Raw genomic sequence first — 24,877 nt, forward strand, 5'->3', positions numbered from 1 at the left:
AACTGCTCTCTGTTCAAAGAGCCACCCCTATATTTCTAACTGTCCTTGGGACACCTTTGTCCTGATGTCTAATCCATACCTCTAATTCACTATTCCAAAGGCAAAGTCACCATATCCACAGTCCGGAGCTACCTGCCCCTGACTCTGCTACTGTTACTTAGAAGCAGACCTGATCTTCTGCTCCACGCATTCAGGGTTAGTCACCAGGGCCCGCAAGAGTTACTAAATAGGGCCTTTCATACCTATTCCCTTCCTCTAACTCCTCTGTCTCCACTCCAGCTCTACCATGCTTTCCTTGACTCGATTCTACCTTTCCACTGACAGCAGACTAGTATTTCTAACATGTATTTCCAGTCATGTCTATCTTCTAGTTATACCTCTCTAGTGGTTCTCCATTAACTCAAGAAACTGAATCTCCACTCCTCTCTCTGGTTGTCAAGGTCCATCCCCAAAAAACTCCTATCAATCATTCTAGGCTTTCTGGAAATAACATGCCACGTAGGATCTGTATTTACTGTTCCCTCTGTGCTTCTTCGTGCTGTTCCCTTCAGCCAGAAATCCTGTATTTTTTTCCCCATTACTGTTGGTCAAACCCTGCCTTCCTTTAAGGTCAATCTCAAATGTTAGCTCCTTTTCAGATTTTCTCAAAATAATATGACGCCTCCTTCTCCTGAATTCCCACGGAACTCTGCATTCATCTACGGCATGCATCACACTCTGACTTGCTTCGTAATCCTTTGCATACTTCTTTTATTCCTCTTTCCAGATCATAACTTCTTCAGAGGCACTTACTACATCCTTTAAAGCTTCAAATGGGAGAAAATGAATGGCAATAACAGCACCAAGAATTAAGCCTATTTATTCTGTAAAGCAGCAGCCTGTTGTCAAATGCTAACCCTCCTTCCTCACGGTCCTCATAAAAAGAATGGGAAAGCAGATAATGAAGTTGCACACAAGAGGAACACAGAGTGTGAGCAATTATGCCAGTTCCTTTTATAGGAAGAACACAGTTGAGATAAACATGGAAGCAGATTATTTACGATCCACGGGTCTCCTTGCCAAATTCTTCCACTTCTCAATTTTTCATTAAAAGAAATCAAGGAGGGTAAACAGAAGTAGCCCTCGGGAGGAATCAGCATAATGGAAACAGCTTATTTATCAGCATGGCCTCAAGAAACGTCTAATGTGTTTTTGTAACTGCCATCTTTTGGGGCCAGACACTTGTGTTCACACACCTGGGTGCACGTACATAACGCATGTCGTCTCCAGGTGTGAGGTGGGCGGGTCAGGCTGGAGTCACTTACCTTCAGGGCGTCCCGAGTGTCATCCAGACAGTAGACGCGGAGGCTGTACTCCAGAGAGGAGCAGCAGAGTGGCCCGAAGATGGCCAGCTTCAGGCGCTTTGCGGCTGCTTTGGTGGTGGACTGCCCAACCAGGGCGTAGGTGCCAAGGTTCTCGGAGAGGAGGTGGCAGGCCTCTGCGTCCAGCTGAATGTAGCAGGGGGTGGTGAAGTTTTCCTCTCCGACCACCACCACATCCTGTGGGACGAGAAGGAAGGGGCGGCGACTGAGCCTCCTGGCTGCCGTGACGGTGGCCAACAGGGGTGCACAGAGCAGGACGACTTCTCCCGAGTTCTGATTCTTCCTTTTCCTGCTCTTTTTTTCTTTCTCTGCCTTTATTATACTTCTATCAATATTTCCATTCTTAATCATTCTCTCCCTTACGTCCCTTGCCTTTATGCTGATAACATGCTTTATTTAGAAGATCTTGATTTAGTCTCTTTTGATCTTCTAAGAATCTACATTCCTGGAATCTACGTAAAATTCCAAAAGAAATGTATAAGTTATCCTTTTAACTTCAGCATATTTGAGTTGATTATCTGTTTCTGATAATTTGCTTTAATCTCTAAATTGCTAATTTCATCCAAAAGTACTATCTTATTTCAATGTCCTTTTAGCGTAGTAGTTTTTTCCCCTGAAAATCTAGGGGTTTGAAAAGAATTTTTTAAAAAAGAATTAGGGAAATTAAAGAATTATGCAATACCATTCTACTAAGTGCTTCCAAACTCACCCATCAATTACTTTCCAAAGCAATACACTGCTTCTCCTCATAATCTGGGCTCTTGGACTTTGCTAAAAGCACAGTATGGCAAACTCTATGCATTTGACACATTACTTTTCTGTTTCTTTTTCATGTAAGCCTTTAAGCAGTCTCATGTTTTAGATTGTTAACATTCAGCAAGAAATAAAAATAAGTGAAACTGATGAGTTTTATAAAAATAGTTACTAACTTAACTAGGTTTTGATTTAACCAAATGACTCAGGCCACAGAAGAAATCATGTGAAAGACCAAGCATAGAATCCATAAAACAAGGGTCACAATTCCACATGCCTCCCAGGGCAGAAAGGTAATAGGAATGTGTGAAGCAGGTAGGGCAGAAGATAATAAGGAGTGGTGGAGACTGCGGTGAAGTAGAGCACAAGCCTGTCTAAAGAGCTCAGTCTCCGCTTGGTTCGGCCATTGCGGCCATGCAGGGACGGGCTCTCAGTACTTCAACTGTAAGCATCTTTGCCGTAGGCATTTTTGCCGCATAACTGATTGGCTGTAAAGCAATTTTGCTGTAAAAGATGAAACAGCAATAAATAAAAGAGGGACATTAACAAAAATAATAAAACATGAAAAATGAATAACAAAAGTAAAAAGACTTTATTATGAAATAACAAAATATTTTAAAACATTTAAAATATGTGTAGATTCATGGCAGTACTGTGCAAATAAATGATTTTATTTTGTGGGTTGTACCTAAGCACTTGTCTTCAAAGTCTTTCATTTGTAGTATTATACATATTTTTGCTTGTTGATTCAGCTCATTTGTCATTCCACTTTTCTTTTTTGCTAAAATTTCTTCTTCATTAAGAGAGGTATCAGTTTCCACATGCTAGGATGCATATTTATAACTGAGCTTTGTATTATGCTGTGAAAGCCTCTACACTGTTGTTTGTTCTTGGTACATATCCCTTGACAGATGTTCCAAAGGTCTATGGGACATGTGGGCTCGACTCTGAGCCTTTCTGGCCCTTGGCCTCTTTCCGATTTATGTAATATAAAAATGGTAGTACCGTGTCAGTGGAGAGATGAAACCCAGCTGTCAACCAGTTGAAACCAAACTGTCCACCAGTTATTTTATCTTTTACAGCAAAACTGCCTTAAGGCCAATTAGTTATGTGGCAAAAATGCTTGTGGTAAAGATGTCTATGGCAAAGATGCTTACAGTAAAAGTACCAGGCACGGCAGGAATGCAGGCCCAGTGAGGACACAGCCTTTAATTTTTCAAGAGAAGTTGGAAGTTCAGATTATTATGTGAAACCTTCCAACTTTTAACTAATTCAAATTTAAAAGAAAATTTCATTTGGGAGAAATAAAACCCATGTGTGGGCATGATTCAGCCTCTGCATTAGGCTACTTAATCTCCACAGAGGCAGCAACCATAGCTTCTTTGCTTCATACTGTATCTCACTGGGCCTGGATCATGGTGAACAAATGGTTATTTGTCAAAAACATGAACAAATGTTTCATCATAAATTGAGTCCCTGGGGCTGGACAAAGCTATGAAAGGAGGTACCTCAGGTAGCCGTTTATTAGTTAGGCCATGCAACAACAGCCAAGCTAAAGTAAGGACTGTGTTTTAACAGCATCCATGAAATCATTTCTTCAGCTAAACCTGTACCCAAAGATAAAGCTTAAAATGAACTGGAAAGGAGAAAAAGGAGCTCAGCACCTCCACGTTTACTCCAGCCCCAAAAGGACACCTGGAGAGAAGCTGCTTTCTCCAGCAGGGCAAGGGCAAGGCTCGAATGTCATTTCCTGATGGCATGTTACAAAAAACCTCCTAGAAGAAATGGTGGAGAATAAAGATGCTCCATGTTCCTGTGACAAATAGAAGAGTGTTTTCATAAGGACTTCCCTCTTCCACTCTTCACATCTTTTTTTTCTTTTCCTCTTATTATTGTTGTTATTGTTGTTATTACTCAAATCCAGAGGTAGCGTATCAGGGTAATAGACAGAGAGTTGTGCAAACAATTTAGGATCCCTTGAGATAAAGACTTTGGGATGTTTTTGAAATAAATCATTTAAACTTAAATGGAATTGAAGTTAGATCTGGTAAAGTCCACTCTTAACATAATGTATAGCCCTAGACTTCAATCCAGGACCTCTGGCAATGAGTGACCCTTCACCTTCATGTGGCCAAGAGGAGAGCACATCCATACAGAGAGGACACTCCAGGTAATCCCAGGTATGCCCTGCTATGCTTCTACCTCTACTACTACTTTTTCCTAAAATATTAGGGGTTTGAGTCTTCATGCATATTTTTTTTTTTCCTAAAATATTTTTCCTAAAAGAAAAATACTGAGGGACTTCCCTGGTGGTGCAGTGGTTAAGAATCCACCTGCCAATGCAGGGGACATGGGTTCGAGCTCTGGTCCAGGAAGACCCCACATGCCACGGAGCAACTAAGCCCATGGGCCACCACTACTGTGCCTGAGCTCTACAGCCCGTGAGCCACAACTACTGAAGCCCGTGCTGTGCAACAAGACAAGCCACAGCAATGAGAAGCCTGTGCACCGCAACGAAGAGTAGCCCCCGCTCTCCGCAACTAGAGAAAGCCCGCACGCAGCAATGAAGACCCAACGCAGCCAAAATAAATAAATAAATAAATATTTTAAAAAAAGAAAAATACTGTGAGTAATCACAAAATATATCCAACATGCATACTGGATAATTCTCTTTATAATGACTACGCAAATCATTTTTTTTAGGTATTAGATATAAAATCTTCATGGTAAATATAACAAATCCTTTTGCACTTCATTTCAGGTGCTAACTGCAGGGTTCTGATGTAAAGAACAGGGTCTGTTTAAGGCACTGTCCTTAAGAAGTTCTGATGTCAGCAGTTACAGAGAGTCAAGACGCCAAAGACGTTCTTCACTGTACTGGAGCTTAGGATACACCCTTCCTGTTTTGCCAGGTTAAGTTCAGACCTATATTCCTGGGACCTGTTAGCAAGTTAAGTGTCTAACATTTTCTGACCCAGGTGCAATGTTTCTCTACCTGAAAATTAAAATAATAATAATAATTTAAAAAATATATATATATATAGTTTCCCTTCCCAAGATAGTATGTATATTCAAATGGGACTTATATAAGACTCTTAAGTACACTTTCCCTATGAGTTAGCTAATACTTGACCATCTTTTTCTTGGTGCCTATTCGTCAGTAGATAAAGCACTCAGGAACCAGCGTCTGTCTCCCCCTCTCCCCTCTTTGTCTTCCTCTCTCTTTCATTTTGAGTATAAGCTAAAATTCCACTCATGTTTTGCTGCAAAAATAGAAGCCTTCCCATAACTGCCCTTGCTCATCTGCACGGATGGCTCCTGGGCTCTACCCTCATCCCAGCAGAAGCTCACCTCCCACTGTCCCTGCGCTGCCTGGCTCTTGAGCTGTATCTTCCAGTCCTCGGTACTGGGGTCTGCGCAGTGATGCAGAGTGACGATGACAGGGCGGGTCAGCAGAGCTCCTGGAGGCCCACAGCTCACCACAGGGGTCAGGAGCGCCTGTGTGTCCTCCATGGGTGGCCTAGGAGGAGAGCAGAGATCTGCGTCACCAAAGTGCCGTAGGATTTATGTACTGCGCACTCACCGAGATTTCAGATCTAAAGTTGCACAAATAGCTTCTTCTTGGAGCTTTGTTTTGTCGGGGGCAGGGGGCAGTGGTGGGGTTGAGGCAGAATTAAATGGGAAGACATGCACTTTATACCGAGACTTTGATCTTGCAAGACTTGAGGTCTTTCTAATAATAGTGAATCTGCCTGCATATCTTTGATCCCTCCCTTCAGACACGGGTCTGCCTTTGCTAATTTCCTCTGAATTCATGTACTGATACTTTCAGGATGGAATGAGAAGGAACAGGGTCCTTATGAAGTTACATAAGCATCTTTTCTGATAATACTTGCCAGTCGTTTCAGAGAGTTTTACCATACTATCATGTTTTTAGGACCTAACTTGAAAAACACTTCAAAAAAATCACTTTAGAATTCGGACACCCTAGAGCTAAACTTCTTCCAAATGACTTTCAGGAATCATTGAGGCTAGTATAGCAGATTCATTTTTTTTCAAACGTGACCAAGAAAGAATGTAGAACTGTATTTCTATAGCAATTTAAAGTGATGTTTCTCTACATGTATACTTCATACTCTGAGAATTTGGGTGGAATGAACTTCAAAGATCCAAATTCTTTATTTTTACATGTTTTTTTAAAATTGCCTTATTTTTTCCCTAATAAGATTGTAACCAACAGCCAATGAATAAATTAACCCAAGCTGTCAGTTGATATGTGAGGAAGTAGCCCCAAGGTGTTGAGTGGATTGCCCCACGTCTCACAACTAACAAGCACTGGTGCTGGGTCCAAAACCAATGCCTTTGCAAAAACAATACAACCATGTTGTCAGAATGGTATGAGTTAAGAAATCCTGGACTCACAAAATTTTAGAGGAGGAAGGGCCCTCAGGGCCAACAAGCACAGAGCTTCTCTACAAGATGCTGACATGTGGTTAGTGCTTTAAACTCATCCAAAATTGCAGTCCACTACTACTGAGGGGTCAACTCATCTATTATCAACTCAATACTTAGAATGAATACAATCTGTCTTCCTGACACTTCTCTCCACATATCCTGACCTGCTTTCTCTCACTTTGGCATGAAAGAGCCTCTCAAGCACTTAGAGATTATTATGATATCTCTAAAACGCCATCTTCTTCCAGATGAAACCTCAATTTTTGCAACTTCAACTAGAAAAGCATGGTTTCTTGATCTCTCCCTATAATTCTATCTTTATTTTCATAGAGATGTCTGTCAGTGTTTCACTGTCTTCCCTAGAGTTAGGCATCTTGAAATGAGTGTAAGAGAGTCACCCCTTAGTATCCATGGAAGATTGGTTCCAAGGACCCCCCCGGCAGATACCAAAATCCCTGGATGTTCAAGTTCCCTATATAAAAGGGCACAGTATTATATAAAACGGCATATAACCATTATATAAAAATTATATAACCATTATAAAATTGTTATAACCATTTATAACCAAAAAATTGTATAACCATTATATAAAATGGAATATAATCTATGCACATCCTCCCACATACTTTAAATCATCTCTAGATTACTTATGATACCTAATACAATGTAAATGCTGTGTAAATAGTTGCCAGTGTGCTGCAAATTCAAGTTCTGACTTTTGGAACTTCCTGGAAAAAAATTACTTTTTCCAAATATTATTGATCCAAGGTTGGTTGAATCTGCAGATATAGAACCCACAGATACAGAAGGCTGACTGTACTCAGGTATACAGTATAGGGGGACTACTGTTTTCTCTGCTTTGGGATATGTAGTTATATCAGTGCCTCACAAAATTGTTGCCTTGGATTATTCTCAATTGTTTATAAATATTATTTAGCAGAATTGAATTAGATGGGAAGATAAGAGATAACATGGTTAAACATGTCCTTTATAAAAGGAGGCAGTGAAGCCCCAAGAAGGTTAAGTAATTTGTTAAAGCTAACCACTATGCATTCCTAACATGAAAGGCTCTTAGTCTCTCTTTATAGGTCTGTGGTTGCAATGATGGCTTTTGAACCTATATAGAGAAATTTATATTTAGCCATCTAATTTCACTTTAATTGTTTTAGGAAAATTTTCAGGTCATCTATTTCTTAATGCTATGTCTTTCCTCCATATATTGGCTATCTCTTCTAGTCTTTTATCTTCCATAAATTTGATATGCCTGCCATTTATGTTCTCATTCCAATCACTGATAACACTGTAACACAAGAACAGGGCAAAGACAGAAACCTTTTCAAGGACACGACTTGAAACCTCTCTCTAGTCTGACATCAATACTTTGAGTTTAGTTCAGTCAAACATAAACCCATTAAAATGTACATTGTCCAGTTCGTATCTTTCCATTTCATTCACATGGATATTACAAAGGTCATATATAATTCCTTTACAATCGCCACAGTCACTTGAAATGGATTTTCCTCTAGTCTTTATCTATGGTTAATATATAAATAAATACTACATAATCTAGAAGTTAGCTTCTATCTATGGCTTACCCTCCCTTAACACTCAATGAATGATAGAAGCTGTTATTATTTTTTTAATATTGTTCGAAGATTATTCTCCACAGATCTCTCATGTTTCTGCATGGTCCCGACTGTCTTTTCAAGACAACTGTATAGCAATCTCCTTGGAAGATAAAGATAGTGCTTACCTCTGGAGCAAATGGCAAACATGTCTACTTCCCATAATAAAACCCTCAGGTTCCCTGAACTCAACGGTATATTCCCGGAATGGAACCGCTGAGTGTGTAGATGTCCTCTGTCTTTACATCGCCCTTTCAGAACTTGGAAAACTGGCACAAAAATGGAAATACTTTGGATAGTGCTACTGCTGTGAGCAATAAAGTATCCTTTGTCTCTGACTCAGGAGTCTTGTGTCATTTATCAGCATCTACAAAACTGTGGCAGCCAACTTGGTAGGTCACACGTAAGGTCAAATCTTAGAAATTCCTAAGTTCTTGGTGATTATTATCATCAGTTCTAAGAACTCTGTTAAAATCTGGCATATTTTCCCCTTAATAAAACTTGGCTATCAGTGCTTCTTCTTTTATTCTAAAATTTCACTAGAATTTCCCAACCTGTGACTTTCTTTTCCTCCTATTTAGAAAAAAATTTTTTTAAATTATCTGTTTTTAGTCTTTTCATATCATCTCCATTCTCACTGAATAATAACATAGTTTTATTAAATCTAAAGTTATCAAAGTACTTGGAAATGTACTTATATTTGGAATTATAAGGTGAGTGGCAGCTTGAGAACTCATTACTATCCCCTTTTGGTTTTCATTTCCCCTTAACGCAATTTGTCCTGCTTTGTTCCCGTCTGAAATTCATTCTCTTAGAACATGAGTGAAGTCTTGCTTTCATTGGGCCATAGCTGATATTACACTATCTGCCTTAAGCAGTAACTATACTCTCGTTTAATTCTACTTTTCCTACCAGGGCAAAAAAAAAGCAATGGCTGCATTTTCCTGAGCGCTACCCTTACCTTTTAGTTACAAGTGTACCCTGAGAACGAGCATTAAACTTTTAAAGAAAGAGACTAAAGTGGAATCCATTTCAAGTGGTCCTTGCAATAGAGTTGGGGATTGGAAACATCTGTCTCTCAGTCCGCTGTTAGCAGCCGGTGCTTGAGGCAGGAGGAGGAGGGATTCTTCTCATCACTGAGTTGGAACAGAAGGGAGAAGACTCCCTGCTGCGCTGGGGTGCTGTCAGACCTGCACTCCCGTGGCATGCAATATTGATGGGCACCGTTCTTGGAGGAGGGATAGCAAGGGAAGCAAGGGGCCGTAGGTGTCAAAAGAATTTATTAACCCAGTGAGGTGCAAGGATGTAATGAATAGGGAATTGGTGATGTGGAATTCATAACAGGGAATGGAAAACAAAGAAGTAATAATGATAAGAATCTTTTTGGGTTTTCAAGATGAAAGAAGTAGCACTGAAATTGGAAACATTTCCAAGCATATATGGAAGGAGCCACTTAGGGAAGGTTAAGATTTAACTATGTGAAACCAAAGGTCAGAGCATTTAAATCCACATTTCCTTTATTTACATAAAGGAAGGATATTAAAGTACATAAAACAAAAATAGTATAAAATAAATATTAAAAAATCTGTTTTATGTTTTTGCAGAGAAGGGCTTGACCTCATTATGTCTCATGTGTTTTCTAAGATATTTAAGCAAACATTCTGTAAATATTAATTGCAGATGACATAGAAACGAACTCAAAGCAAAAATTAGCTGCAGAAACAGCAATTAAGTAGAAATCCAGTAATGAACAATGATTAAAGTTTTAAAGGCTTTTCAAAGTCCAACAAGGATAATATCATGGTAAATGTCGGATGGGTTCTGAGGACTCCAGGACAAAGCCCTCAGAGAGGAGTTTTAGTTTCCTGTCAGATTTTCTTATCCTTTGCTTGCTGTTATCAGCGAGGACAACTCCTCCTACACATAAGTGCACAATCCACAAAACTTTCATAAAAACTATTGCATTTGCTGCCCAAGGCACACCTGTTAAGGTAGTCAAGATAAGTATTTATATTACCATTTTTTTTTTTTTCCAAAAGAGGAAACTGAAAGCTAGAGAAATTAACACACTTGCCCAAGCCACAAAGCTAGTCATAGGCAAAGCCAGGATCCAAACACAAGTCATTTGGTTTCTTTCACACAGTGGTATATTCTGGGTTGCTTATCTAGATTTACGGCCTTGAGAAATTTCTGTGATCTGTTTGCTAGAGCAAGCTCAAAACTGCTTCTTGAAAAGAATCTTTCTCCATCTACCTCTGTGTAGAGACGAGATGCCTTCTATTAACACACATGTCTTTTGTCAGGTCCCTCAGGATGACAATCCCACCCTAGGCTCAGCTGCCTTTTAAAGCACACAGTTTCATGTATAACCGGCAACTTGAAATATTTGCACTCTAGGTATCTGACAAGGAATATCTAACTCACTTGCTATCAAAAGATCAATTGAGCAAAAAAAAAAAATATTTATGGAAGCCACTCTGAAGGGCATGCCCCCATTTCCCCAGACAGACCAAAATCTGTCCCTGGATTAAGCCTGAACAGCTAAATATTGTGCCCTGGATTGAACTGCTGAATCCTTGTGGAATTATTTTACTGAATTTATCCCTGGGCTTTATACTATCTACTCACACTGAGGGATACTAACAGAAGTAGCCCTATGAAGCTCACTGCTATTTTGATCTTTTAAATGTTCACCGTATTAAAAAAATTTTTTTTTTTCTTTATGAGGAACCAAAGGAGAAATAATTGAGCTTCCTCCAGGCATATTTTTCCCTTTTGGACACATGGATCTTATAACCTACCATGTTTCCCTCTTGAAAGCTTTGAAATAGTAAATTCATGACCTATTAACAAGAAATATGCTGGGAATTCCACCAAATATTTTATATTCTAACTGCTCACCTGAATTTATCTTATCTTTCTAATCTTATTTTTCCTATTTTCTCATTTTTTAATCCACTTATTTAAAAACAATTTTCCTCCCATTGAAAAGAATCACCTTGAATCATTTCTTTAGAAGTAGGACTTCAATAAATAAACACTGTGGAGAACAGTGAGAGAATAAGATTTAAATATAACTGGATTCCACACCCTTCCCCCATCTACCTTCAGTCTTTTTATAGCTGTTACTTCAAACAAGAAATTCAGGACTCTACCTAAAAGGATAATATCACTGAGTTTCACTGAGAAATAATAATGTCACCTACTATTATACAAAGTTCCAAACAACACATTAAAATAAATGAAAACTTTCTGCTATATGATTACATACAAAAGACATTTTGGCCCACTATCCTAACATTTTACTTTATTATTTATATTCAGTAAATATGATGATAGTCTTCGTTGCCTCACCACTAACACCTTAAATGCTTCCTACTGGGATTTCATCCTTAAAAAAAAAAATCCTAAAGGCAACCAATGTCCTAAAGTTGACGAATCCAATAATTTTTAAATTATCATTCTTTCTTTACACTTTAATTTTAGTAATACCTCTGTCAATCACTCCTCCATCTTGAAACTCTTTTTACCTTTGATTTTTTCCTATTATGATTACAATCATTCAGTCTTTCATTCAAAAATATTGAGAAGCAACTATATATTAAGCACCTTGCTAGATGCCAACACTATTTATCTCCCTTATCCTTTCACGTTCTATTTAGTTTTGCCCATCATACCCAAACCTTAAATAAGAATATTTCCCGAAGTTCTTTCCCCAGTCCTCTTCTTTCTGCCTCTGCACTTTTTCCCTGGAAGATCCACTCACTGGTGAGTTCCCATTTGCATCTCCAGCAAGAATCCTACGTCCCCTTTCGCACACACCGTGCACAGCTACATCAGAATTTGTCCTTTCTCCCCTTGAACCAGTTGCTGCTTCTGACCCCTTCGTATTGCTGTCACAATTTTCTCAGTGCCCAGGGCTTGATTCCTAAATACATTCTTTGTGTTTTGCCACCCTTCTAACCAGTTGTGAAACACTTTTTCTTCTGAAACATATTTTTCTTTCCATTCTCCAGACTCAGGCCTGGCTCCTTCCCTCCACCCCGCACACCTTGATTATTGCCATGGGCCAACCAGGGCCCCCAGCCTTTGGGGGGGGGTTTCCTCTACCGATTCATCCTGCACACCATCACCAACCACATCAATCTTTTAAAAGCACGGTTATTCCTGCAGCACTTGACTGCTCAAAGACCTTCCATGGTTCCCCACAGTTTATATCTGGAATGTCTAAATTGATTTTTTGGCCTTTTGAGAAAACTGCTAGGCAAGTACAGAACACAGAGAAAGAAAAAATTAATGTTCATATCTTCAATTCGTTTTTCAATAAGAAATGATGAAAGGCAAAATTTCAGTCTGAGTCAGATTCATTTTTTTAAACTGCTGCTGGAAACAAGGCAAAAAGGTCCATGTTAGTGCCGTTAATTGCGGGAACTTTATCCCCGGGCGGGGGGAGGCTTTGCCGCCTTTCCAGGGATGTGTAAAGCAGAAGAAGTAGAAATCACGAATGCGGCCTCACAGCTCAGATCCCGTTTGGTCAGAAGCAGCCCGTCCCGTTTCTGCAGCCCGTTCAGGCTGCTCACCTGCTATCCCGTGCTTTCTCTTAGAGCACATTCCGTGACGACAAGGCCCCCTCTTGTCACATTCACTTGCCACATGCAATTAAGTTCACACCTCCCTTTAGACAGTTCACATCACCACATGACTAGCTGGATACCATCCAGCTGGAAAAAACACCCAGTTTTGGATGCAATAAAGGCAATCAGAGAGAGGGAAAATGGAGAAGAACAATCGGAATTTTCCTATAAATGCCTTGAAGTAACGTATCTCCTGTTGTCCTCACAGTGTCTTCTCTGAAAGAAGTTCTAAGATCAGGTGAGGCTAGAAAGGGTCTTTGGTGAGCAATAAAAAGAAACTGTGTCCCGCAACGCACTATAATAAGAAGGCAGAGGCTCTGTTTGTGGACTGGGTGCTATGGAGGAGGGACGGCATGTCAGCAGAAGAGCTTTGCGGGGAGATAACCTGGGCGTGAATTCTGCCTTCCCTCAGTTGCTAACTGTGAAACCTTGGCTATGTGACAATTCCCCTGAGCCCTGGTCTCTTCATCTTCAAAGGTGGAGCTCATCATAACTTGCAGAGTTGTAGTGAGGAATAAATGAAATTAAAGTTTATTGTTTTGTTGACTTCCTAGACCTAAGAAAATGTTAATGCAGTTAAAAGTATATCGTGTGTGTAGATGTACATTGTAAATAGCACCAATTGAGGCAAAGCATATTCTTCCAGTATTTGAAAACTATCATCAGACTACCCAAAGAATTCACTCCTGTCATTGACGAACAAGTGAAGTTCCAAGGTATATCTTTTTTGTTTCACTTTGGTCTTAAAAGTAAAAGAAAATAACAATGAACATGCAGGTCAGAACTGTCTTTGTTCATCAATAACATAAGAAATTCTTTGCTAAATCAGATAGTAATAAAGCATTTATTCATAGCCTGATTTTGTCAAATTGTGGCTGAATTATAAGCATAAAAGAGTTTGACAAAACTCAATGAGAGCCTTCTGGGAGAATCAATTGACTATGTGAAATATATAATAAAAAGTATTGTATATTTTATCATCATTTGTCAAAAAAAAAGTATGCTGACTATATGGTAGCTATGTTTTGTATTATTACTATACCCTAAGACAACATTCTTGTCATTGTGTTTTTATACGAAAAACGTATCTAGTTCACAACAGAAAATTAGTGGAGAGGATTTTCTCATTTATTTGAGACAGTTGTCTTTTGTTTGTTCCTTGTTTCACGGTCTTCTGTGCATATTTTCTTTTGAGATCTTGAGGTTCCTCTAGCTTCATTTTTATAAACAGAACTTCTTTGATGCACACCAAATTTAATAGAGTAATTCCCTCTGCACCTAACTTCAGGTGGTAGGCATAGCAAGAGTGATTTATAGTTTCCTCTTCTTTAAAGTCAAAGGCAGAGGAAACTAAAAGCAGAAGTGTCTGGCTTTATCAATTTCCTGTTTTCTCCCTCCTTCATCCAAAGTGTAAAATTATCCTGGTCAGGGTGCTGACTAAACTGTGGGAAGAAAAATCATATGAGGCACCTGAGTGCCCGTGTCTTTCAATTTCAGCACGCCCTGCAGCAGCCCCTTAAGGCTTGATCTTCAGCTAAAGATAATGGTGATCAGATGAAAAATAAGAGACCATGAACACCTCACTACGTCTCAGCATAAAGCACAAGCCAATACTCATTTCTGTTTAAACAAAACGTCCATGTTGGCAAAAGGCCTTGAGGGATGGATGTACTTAGTTCAGTGCTAACCTTGACTCTGGACAAAAGAAAGAAGTAAACAAAAATATAAAGGGATCTTGGAGTCTGCTAATCTTCATTTCTCCTGCTGCAAAAGAAGGGCACTCTGAGGGCCTGTGAATGTTACTTTGCATTGAGAATGGAAAAATGAATATTTGATGTGAGCAAATACAAGCCTTTTTGTGATTTTCTGTTGCTCAAATTTAAGGCACATGAATAATGCTCAAGGAATTTTTATTATTTTCTTAGACAGGCTGGTGTTTGTGTAGGTGAAAGTACACTACCTGAAGAAAACAATGTTCTGGCTCCTACAGATTATAAATACCAACGTCTCCACCTGAGAGCATAATGGAAGAGCTTTTCAGCTACTGAAGACCAAGACTAAAAAGAGATGTTTTTCTGAGGATGACGGAGGGCAAGAGAAAAGGTATAATGCCTTACAATGATAACCTAGTTCTACATTTGTCACTCATGCTTTGCATTCAGAGCTCAGGGCAGAGGACCCAATGCCTTTCCCCTTAGGAAAAATAATGATAATTACATGTAAGGATCTTCATATCAACATCATCTCTTATTTTAAGATCTCAGTGCACTTTAGAAGCATTAATCAGTCAGGCCTATAAAGCACTATTTAACACACACACTTTATGTGAGAACTAATCAAGAAAGACCAGAAACAATTCGTTAGAAGCCAAACTGAAAATTGAATTTAGGACTCTGAAACTCCTCTTGTTATTTTTACTTAAAGTAACTTCATCTTTGCGATTATGACACATTCAAAACAGCCCTTAGATTCAATCTAGTTTTAATCAACCCTAGATCCATTTAGAAATATAGATTGTATACGTGCCAAACGTAAGAAGGAGGTCGATAACACTTGAAAGCTAGAAGACAGTCCCAAAAAGAAGAACCTGCAGGCGAGAATAAAGTGCTAGGCTGAGGTGGGGATGGCAGGTCAGGGATTGAGGGGCTGTCTAATTCTCTGTGGCCTTTAACCCTATAATGGCAACAGGATGGATTCCTGAACCAGGCCACGTGAAGCTGATGTCTCTTTGTATCTCTTGCACAATCTATGGATCACATTTCTGGCCATTTTTTTCAGTTAATATGGCCACATTTCCACTTGGGAAAAGATCTCTGGCCTTCTGCCCATATTTAAGATCTGCAAAAGTGTCTGGAGCTTCAAAGATAAAGAGAAGTAAAAACTGACCTTTTACAGGTCTCGGTGAAAAAGGACATGCCAGAAGCAGGGCAATAAAGACAAAAATATGTTGGGTTTATTCTTTCTAATGTACCATTCTCCTCCAAGTCAGACATTGATAAAGTCAAGTGCACCAGAAAAAGCATATTTACCTCATATTTTCCTTCCTGTGTACAGTCACATACATTTCGTAGACTCTCCCTTGGGGAATGGCCCCAGCGGGAATCAGCAAGCTTACTCCTGAATAGCAAAAGAGAAAAGCAGTCACATAAGACCTATGAATCAAAAGGGAACTTCACAGAATGCCTTTGAAGCAAGTGAAAAGGAATGAGGAGATTCTGTGGCCACGTAGCCATAATCCTGCTGCTTTTTCTCTAAAGACATGTAAATATTCATAGCTGCCCTGCTTTCCTTCCTTATTGGCCTTATTTGTTACCACAGCTCCCTCTGAACCGTTATGGAATTACTTAAAGGAATGATGTAATTTTTAAACTCCTGTTTTATTTAAGGAAGAGACAGATGGTTTCACTGTTGTTTTCCTTGTAAAAGGAGGGGAAAACCAACAACTGCTCTTAAAATCTCAAACAGCTGTAATGATGGATCGTTTCTAATTAAAAAAAAAAAATCCCCACAAGATTCAAAGTCAGGGAAATGCTAACCTCAACAGTATCAAAAAATGTTTATTTCTGAAGTATCTGGTTAGCATCGGTGTTTTCCTGCAACAGAATAATAATTGGTGGAGAACTTCTTTCATCATACGTAACTCTAGAGAGTGAACACAACTGCGAGTTTTCGTCACAGCAGGTCGAGCAAGTTTTTACGTAGTTGCTAATTGGTGCATTTTGTAGAACTATTGGATTGAGCTCTGTTCTAAGTTAACTGTGCTGATAGCAGTGGTTTGCAACTTGAGCTTGCAGCAAAATCACCTGCAGGTTTTGCTAAAGTACAGATTACTGGATCCTACGCCCAGAGTTTCTATTCAGAAGGTCTGGGGAAACTGTAGTTCTAACAAATCGCCAGGTGATGGCAATGATGGTGGTCTGTAGACCACACTGTAGGAATCGTGGGCTTGCACCGCTGCGGTGTCATCAGAGGGTAATTCACGGTGGGCAACAACTTGAAGATACTTAGCTCCATGATTTTATTCTAATAAATGCAGTTAATTTCAACTCAGTAAAACTTTACAGACATGATTGTGAGGACAGTATTTTGCATGCTGTGAATGCCAAGAAGTAAAAGACAGCATTCTTATCTTTGAGTAGCTTATTTAACTAGCAAGGGGATGGAATACGCCATATGAGCACAAGACAATAAGGAACCTGCCCAACCATGTTGGAAAGTCTCAAGAGTAAAGGACAGAGAGTTAAAGAGGTATAGTTATTCAAAGCCTTTGTATATCTGGTTGAAAGTGTTGAGGCATGGCCTTCTTGAGAAGACAAGTAACATGAGCCTTGGGGTGCTGTGGGAAGTGGAATGTCACGCTCATGTCAGGATGGTTTGGTGAGGCACAGAGTGGAAGCAGGAGGACCACACATGAGGCACCCAAGCCTCAGTATTTTTATTTTTTCCAGTGGGAACAATGAAATGTACCTTTATGTTTGTTACGGGGATGAAACAGACTATGGATGTAAAGTAGCAAGAATAAGGCCTGACACATATTAGGTAACTACCGTTACTGTATTAAATAAAATAATGCATGTAGATCACTGATGCCCAGAACATATTTAAAACATGCTAGCTCCCTCCTTTCCACTTAAGAAGACTTTATAATAATTCACATGTGAAAAAGTGACAGATGTAGAAATGCAAAGGAGAGGTAGAATCCAGTGGATATCATGAAAAAATAAAACTGTCTTGGGAATAATATAATGTTTAAACAATGAAAGAACAATAGAGTATATTTTGATCTATTCATTTGGTTGACTATTAAAAATATATTTAAAATCATGATTTTAAAAAGCATGCAATAGCATGAGAATGAGAAAAATTTGAATAAAAGCACTTTATGTAATGTGTGATCTCAGCTATGTAAAATATATTTTAAAAAAGGAAAAATGATATTCCATTAAATATTTCAATTTATTAAAATATACTTTTGAAGATATGGGGTGAAAAATTGCCAAGGTGCTGAAATGGGGGACTGAATGAGAGGAAGAGTCAAAGACAAGTTCACATTCAGACGTGAAGACCAACTGGTTCTGTATATTACTTGGCTCTATGGCTGTTTACACATTATATTCTCTTCTTATGCTACATGTAAACCTTAGTTCAATCAAACTGTTTCTTTTTACTGTGTTCACAAAATAATCTGTCTGATCCAAAAGAGCTACTGTACATTTACAGAGGAATCCATTAAACCCTCTCATAACTGATAGTTCCCAACCCATTACTACTACTGATTAATGAATACCAAACTTTAATCAAACATTATGAGTCACTAACTTCAGTTCACTATTTAAGAGCGTTATGGGGCTTATGCTCTAGAAGCAGATAACTAAACAAACTGAAAGCTGAGTAATACTACAAAAAGACACGTGACGAAGCTGTGATTCTCGGTAGGTATATCAGAGGTTGGAGTGAGTACCTTATAAATACCTTGAGCCTGAAGACTGTGTAATAAAGAGTTAACAAATGAAGATCTGATGTCTATTATCATGTCCTCTGATCATCTAAAAATTCGTATTCTGAAGTACTGCTTCCTGTAGGAAATTGGAACTGAACCAACTGATATGTTTTCTAATTAATTTGTCCTTTTAAAGTGTGATGACAACAGTGGGGGCTTCTGGCTTAATGTCGCCTTCTGAAGCGCTATTAAAAAGAAGGTCAATGACAGTTCTAAATTATGCCTCAGCTGAAAGCTGTGAGTGTAATATTTCTAGAGGAAGTGTTTTCAGAGTTGGTTGGAGAAAGATAAACGGTTTTGCTGATTTTGACGGAGGTAATGTCTGGTTTACACTGAAAGTAGATTTGGGTTAGACAGGATACATTTAACTTCTCAGGCCTCATGAAAACAAATAATAAAGATTCTGGCACAAGAATAAGTTTTCAAGCTCTGTCTCTGCAAATGTAAAGACCTTTAAGAATTACCTGAATTGGGAATGATAAGGTGACCGCCGAGGGAGTTGAAGGTGCCAAACGCAGTGCAGGATGGGTCCGTCTGCCTTGCTAGACTCTGATTCTTCAGGTTGAGGGCCTCATTCTCCAACAAGGATTGGGTCATCTGAGGGGACAGCTTTGATGCAAACTCAGAGAGGTCATCTTGGGGTGTGACAGCACCTGAGGTATTGTACACTTTGATTTTCAGGTTAGGCAGTGGATCCAGAATTGGAGAGTTGGTCATTGGGATTTTGTCCGAAACATCATGCAAGGCATAAACGGGTCCTCTGTACATGGCTGCAGCTGACGTGAGGTCTGGGGGTACTGCCAGGAGATCTGAGTCAGAAGGAGAAGGAACGTCCATTTGCATTCTTCATTCAGGCAACCTACACTAGCCAGACGCCCCCCGACACTTTCTGAGCCAACAGCAAAGCAAGTCAACAGATATTATCACTGGATAGACTCTAAAATTCTGCTGAGAACAGGGCAATTAGATAACTAGGATCTGTTTTATTACTGGCTACAAATAAACAGACAAGTTCATTCTGTATTTCGCCTTGAAGTCTACTTATTGTGTCTATGGTACTTAGTTATTTCAACAAATTGGATTCGTAGGCAGTGATCCTCACTAGCTGACTAGGTAATAGCTTCTCTTGTCTATACTGGATTTGGGTTCATCTGTAGACCACTGTATTCATAGCAATACAAGATGTCTTGTCAAAAGGAAAAAAAAGGAAACTCAAAAAATCAACCAACCAATCTGTGTACTCTTCAAATAAAAGTTTAAAAGTAGGACAGAGAGGGCTTCCCTGGTGGCGCAGTTATTAAGAATCCACCTGCCAATGCAGGGGACATGGGTTCAAGCCCTGGTCCAGGAAGATCCCACATGCCGCGGAACAACTAAGCCCGTGCGCCACAACTACTGAGCCTGCGCTCTAGAGCCCGTGCGCCACAACTACTGAAGCCCGTGCGCCTAGAGCCCATGCTCCGCAACAAGAGAAGCCACCGCAACGAGAAGCCTGCGCACCGCTACGAAGAGTAGCCCCCGCTCGTCGCAACTAGAGAAAGCCTGTGTGCAGCAACGAAGACCCAACGCGGCCAAAAGTAAATAAATAATTTTAAAAAAAAAAAGTGTGACAGAGAAACCTGTTAGAGAAGGAAAAAAAAAAATCTGTGCACCTTGTCAACTCTAATTTGTTATAATCAACAAAACAGACGAAAACCTCTGTCTTCATGGAGTTTACAATCCAGCTGATGTGACTGCATTCCAACCTGGTGACGTCACTGATTCTGAAGACACACAGGGAGGCTGTTTACATGCATAAGTACAAGAGTGAAGTGCAATGTCAACTGACCTTGCCTTGCTGCCTTGATGTTCACAGGCTGAAAGCCTCCATTGAGTGCAGAAGAGTCAATAATATCAGACTCAAAGTCACGGTGATTCTTCCGATACACAAAGAGGGCCACAACTACAGAAATGGCCAGGCAAACTATCACAGCGATCACAACGCCAACATACAGAGCAACGTCGTCTGAATCAGGAGCAGCTAAAGGGGAGAAGGAAACATTGAATTAAATGGTTAGAGAAATTTCCCACAGTACACATACGTATTGCTATAATTTGTTTAGACATTTATTGCCTTTTTTATAGGTGAATTTCAAAGCTATATAAAACTGTGGTCTTTCGGTGGAAAATTATCTCTGATTTCTTTCTCTTTCTCACTCTGCATCTATCCACTCACTGATCTGTCTTAAGTTGGGCAACATAACAGACCATTTATTACAAGGCATAAAAAGAAACTGGAGCTAAAACCATCTCAACCCACAGGAAAAAAAAAGTTTATTACTAATTTCAGGTGGAAAAGTTTGGAAGGCAGCTTTGAATTCTCTTATAGTTCTTTATAAACATAAACACTCTGTTAGAAACATCTGGCATGTTCTGAATCTGTATATTTATTGAACCAGAATATTTTTCTAAGTACCATTCCAAGTCGCAAATTACCTTCCACAGCACTCTTCTCACTTTCCCCTAAATCAGTGAAGGGGTGGGTGGGAACAGTGGAACTAAGCAAAGCAAACATTGGGAGCAAACATGTTGGGTTTGAAAGGTGTACTTTCAGGAGACCCAGATCTGGGGAGCAGAGGTTTAACGCTGATAACTCCAGGCTTTTGCTACAGATTCAGTATTACCTCTGAGAACCCGGAGCTTCTCACGGTTTCTTGTCAAGAGATTTACATTTGAGCTACTCATTACTGGAATAAAATACAGCTCTATGGTGTACCGAGTAAGATAAAGGCCTGGTTCAGCGATCAGAAAGGTCAGCCTACCCCCAAAAAGGCCATTAAGCATTTGATTAACATGGTGTGAGGTCAGCTGGGAGGTCTGTCTCTGGGTAAGGCAAGAAGAAAAATCCTATAAATGTTGCATGTTGCCTTAGTGGCAAGAGAACATGCTCTGATCCAACGGCAAATGGTGATAAAAGCTGATAATTTAAAGACAACAAACCAATAAAATTAAACCTTTCCTGAATCCCTTAGACATCTTTAAGTCTCTATTTTTAGTTTTCTGTGACCCACAAAAACTGTCAGCAAAATTAACCCAAGCTGTTCCCGTCACTGAGAAAGGTGATTAAACTGGTACTTCAGATGGTCAAGAACAACCTTTTTATGCTCAATTTTATACATGTGCATTTTGCAGGAAGAGAGTTTTCAGGTTTGTAGGTCCCATGGCTTCCTAAAAGTCACGGAACCACTACTCTCTCCTAAGACTCACAGCCACGTGGTTTATGCGGTGAAATGACTCCTCATTTTGATTGCCAGCGGCCCACGTGATCACCCACACTCTCATGTCACGTATCTTCAACACACTAACAGTAAAAAAGAATTCCCTATGGGAAATCGCTCCATCTCTTCTAGGATTTTGTGTTTAAATGTACTGTATGTAAAAGAATCCCTTCTTTTTTAAACAACTGTCTTTCCCAAAGTTTCTATAATACCTGCTCAAGCATCAATCAAGACAATATGGGCGGATCTTTTCAGGAAACCAGTGACATACCAAGCCCTCCTGGTTGTGTGGGGACTACTTTCCAAGTGCTGACTTCACTTTGCTGCTGGGTTTCATTTGAGGCCCTACAGCAGCATTCTGAACTCTGGTCAGAAAGTGCATCTAAATCCTTAATGTTTTACTTTACCCGGATGTAATTACTTATTCAATATTCATGATTTCTAAATCAACAGATCTGCATTTTCTCAACCCTTTTCTTTTTAGCATTCGAACCCTGCCCTTTATTTAGATCCACATATTTCATGATATGTTTTGTCAGCTACTGGGACTTAAGCTTTGAATGGTAGATAGATTTTAAAGCTGGCAGAGGCTTGAAATGACCCTTTCTTCTTTTCAGCAGTGCAAATCTAATTTGTTTTTCATGTTAGAATATATTAGGCGCCTATTTCCTGTGTGCACATCTGTGATCCAAAGAAAGGTAAACTTGAATTGGGGGCAATAACGTTAAACGATTATTCAGCAACATAGAAACCAAACATCAAACTTACAAGAAAATCCATATTCATTCTGGGTTCTCTGCTCAGTTGAAATAGGATAAATGAAACCTTGAAAAGAAACAGAAAAATGAAACAAAAATGGGAACAAAATCAAATTAATGAGGGAAACAAAATGAGAAGCATGAAAAATGGTTTAATTAAAATAAAAGGAGAAGAAACCTGGGTCCTTTAAAATTCTGGTTCAGTACAGAATTATGATTTTGCATCTTCTGTCTGCTCTGGAGTCTCACTAAGAATTAATAAGTAGGCAGATTGAATTTCAGAGCCAAAACTGGTCTCGAGTCACTAACTTTGGAGCGCTTAAAGTCTTTCTTTTATTGAGCATAAACTCTAATGGATCTAATTTATTTCAGACATCAAGGGTCATTAGCATAAGGAAAATCTTTTTTCCTTATCCCTGCCATATGCCTTAATTCCCAGGACATATTCAGTAAGGGTCTAAACAGTTTTTTCCTCTTTTATTTAATCATAACAGCTTGCTCTCGGACTAATAGAACTAAAGAAGGCCTGTCGTCATTGGTCAAAGGTTAAATACCCATTTACAGAGCTGAGCAAGACCACCTCTCCTCCTTCCATCTCAAATCTACCTTTTGGATTTTCAGTTGTTTCTTGCCCCTCCACTTAATAGGAATCCAATAGGTTTTGCCCAGGGACTGAGCAGTTTGTCAATGCAATGGAAACTGGATTGCTTTTTACTTGAAATCATTCAAAAATCAATAGGGCCTAGAGGTTATAAGGTTGTTTATTTTAGGGCTTCAGAGGAATAGGGTGAATTGGGCAAAATAAAAACCCCATCCCAACAGTAAATGCAGAAATAACACTAGCAGTTTTATTCTTCTTTCTTTTTAGTGTATTCCAAGGAGGAAACTGATTGATGATGATGATGATGATTGATGATAATAACAATTAATAATAGCAATAATGTGAAGTAGAAGATTGGGAGAAAACATTTTTAAAATGTGGAACATGAACTTTTTGAAATGAAAATCTGTGGAAAAATTTAAAGTATCACATAGCTAGCACCCACAGTTTCCTAATATTTAACATTCTGTAACATATGAATTCATCAAATGACACAGCACCATTTGGATTAATAGAATGAAGATGAATAAGAACCATGTGAATTAAACTTTCTGAGTAATACTCAAGGGCAAAAAAATGTAGAGAAACTGCAAGAATCACAACTGGTTCAAAATTAAAGGCCTCTAATGCTCTAACACTAAAGGTAACTCTAAATCGTGCCTTATGTAGATCTTCCGTAATTTGCTGAACACGCAGTTCTTACAAGCTATTTACCTATTTTGGGGAACTAATTCAGGAGAAACATGCAGTGCTACCTTAATGAAAAAGAGGTTTGCTGTAGCACAGACAGGTTTGCTCTCAATTAATTTTTAATGCTTTATTTTAGAGCGATGATTGCAACCTCCTACTCAGTTTTATAAACATTATATTCCTATTCCAGTTGTCTGAGTCCATGTATTAGGTTTGATTTTCATTTTTAAACACTTCTGCCTGGTAATAACCTTTTTCCATTTGTATTCTGTGAACTCAATAAAAGGACATCTGGGACATACACAGGCACAAGAAAAAAGGTTATTTTTGAAACCCAAAGACTTAAGACAATATAATTTCACTGCTAGTACAGGGGACCAGATAAGTGATGTCATTGTTGTAGGGGTGATTTTAAGTGGAGGGATGTCAAAAGATTTTTCTTCTTTTTTTTTTTTTTCCTTTGCTGGTGAGAGGGCCCAGAAGCAAACGTAAAATAGGGTATTTGGGGATGGTCTGATGTTCACCCTGAAAATTTTGATAAGAATCAGGGTGGGCCTGCTGGAGTAAGCAGAAGAGCTGTATCTTATAAAGGTAGAAGCCTATCTCCAGAGAGATAGGTCTGAAATTTCACCCTGTGAAGCAGTTCTGGGTTTTCCTTGGCTTTCATCTCTACTTCCCTTCCCAACAGAATCCCTGTTCTTGACAGGCAGACCAAGGAATAATAAAAAGGAAATTTATAATCTCTACTTTCCCGTGTTTCTGTAGATCTGGACTGCTCAATAAATACTTCTGTGCCTTGTGGTAATTTGTCTGAGACTTATATATTTCCAGGCACAGACTGGAATCTATTCATTCATTCATTCATTCACCTAACAAATACTCTTGAACCCTATTACTATATGCTGGCTTCTATTTTAGGCATAGGGGTACAATGACAAACAAGATGGGAAAAGTCACTGCTTTCATTCTTGTTTAACAGGAAATAAACAAGTAAACAAAATTATCAAGGTCATTTCAAATGCTGAAAAAGTCCTCTTGGAAAATTAAAAAAAAATGTAATGTGATTGGAGATAAAAGAATGACCAACTTAGGGAATCAGGGAAGAATTTTCTGTTGAAATGAAATTTAAACTGAAGCTTGCACAAGGAGAAAGAATCAGCCAAGTAAAGATCCGGAGGGAACAATGTTCCATGAAGAGGGACAGTGGATGCAAAAGTCCTGACATAAAAACAAAGCAGTCAGA

At 39.1% G+C, this 24,877-nt stretch overlaps 1 protein-coding gene across 4 annotated transcripts in view; it reads right to left on the reverse strand.

The window, feature by feature from the left end:
* Nucleotides 1-24,877, reverse strand: part of UNC5C (unc-5 netrin receptor C) — a 401,808-nt gene that overhangs the window by 21,301 nt on the left and 355,630 nt on the right. For 2 of the 4 annotated variants that reach the window (XM_057547099.1, XM_057547098.1), the window contains 5 exons: nt 20,157-20,348; nt 18,793-19,137; nt 15,858-15,945; nt 5,466-5,634; nt 1,305-1,538 (listed from right to left, as the gene is read on the reverse strand). In XM_057547099.1, the coding sequence (XP_057403082.1) occupies nt 1,305-1,538; nt 5,466-5,634; nt 15,858-15,945; nt 18,793-19,137; nt 20,157-20,348 (1,028 nt within the window). Of the gene's footprint in view, nt 1-1,304; nt 1,539-5,465; nt 5,635-15,857; nt 15,946-18,792; nt 19,138-20,156; nt 20,349-22,353; nt 22,411-24,877 lie in introns of all 4 variants that reach the window. The other 2 variants (XM_057547097.1, XM_057547096.1) reach the window with 2 other exon arrangements.

The sequence above is a fragment of the Balaenoptera acutorostrata genome, chromosome 5, assembly GCF_949987535.1.
Source record: "Balaenoptera acutorostrata chromosome 5, mBalAcu1.1, whole genome shotgun sequence".
In the NCBI taxonomy this organism is placed as follows: Eukaryota; Metazoa; Chordata; class Mammalia; order Artiodactyla; family Balaenopteridae; genus Balaenoptera; species Balaenoptera acutorostrata.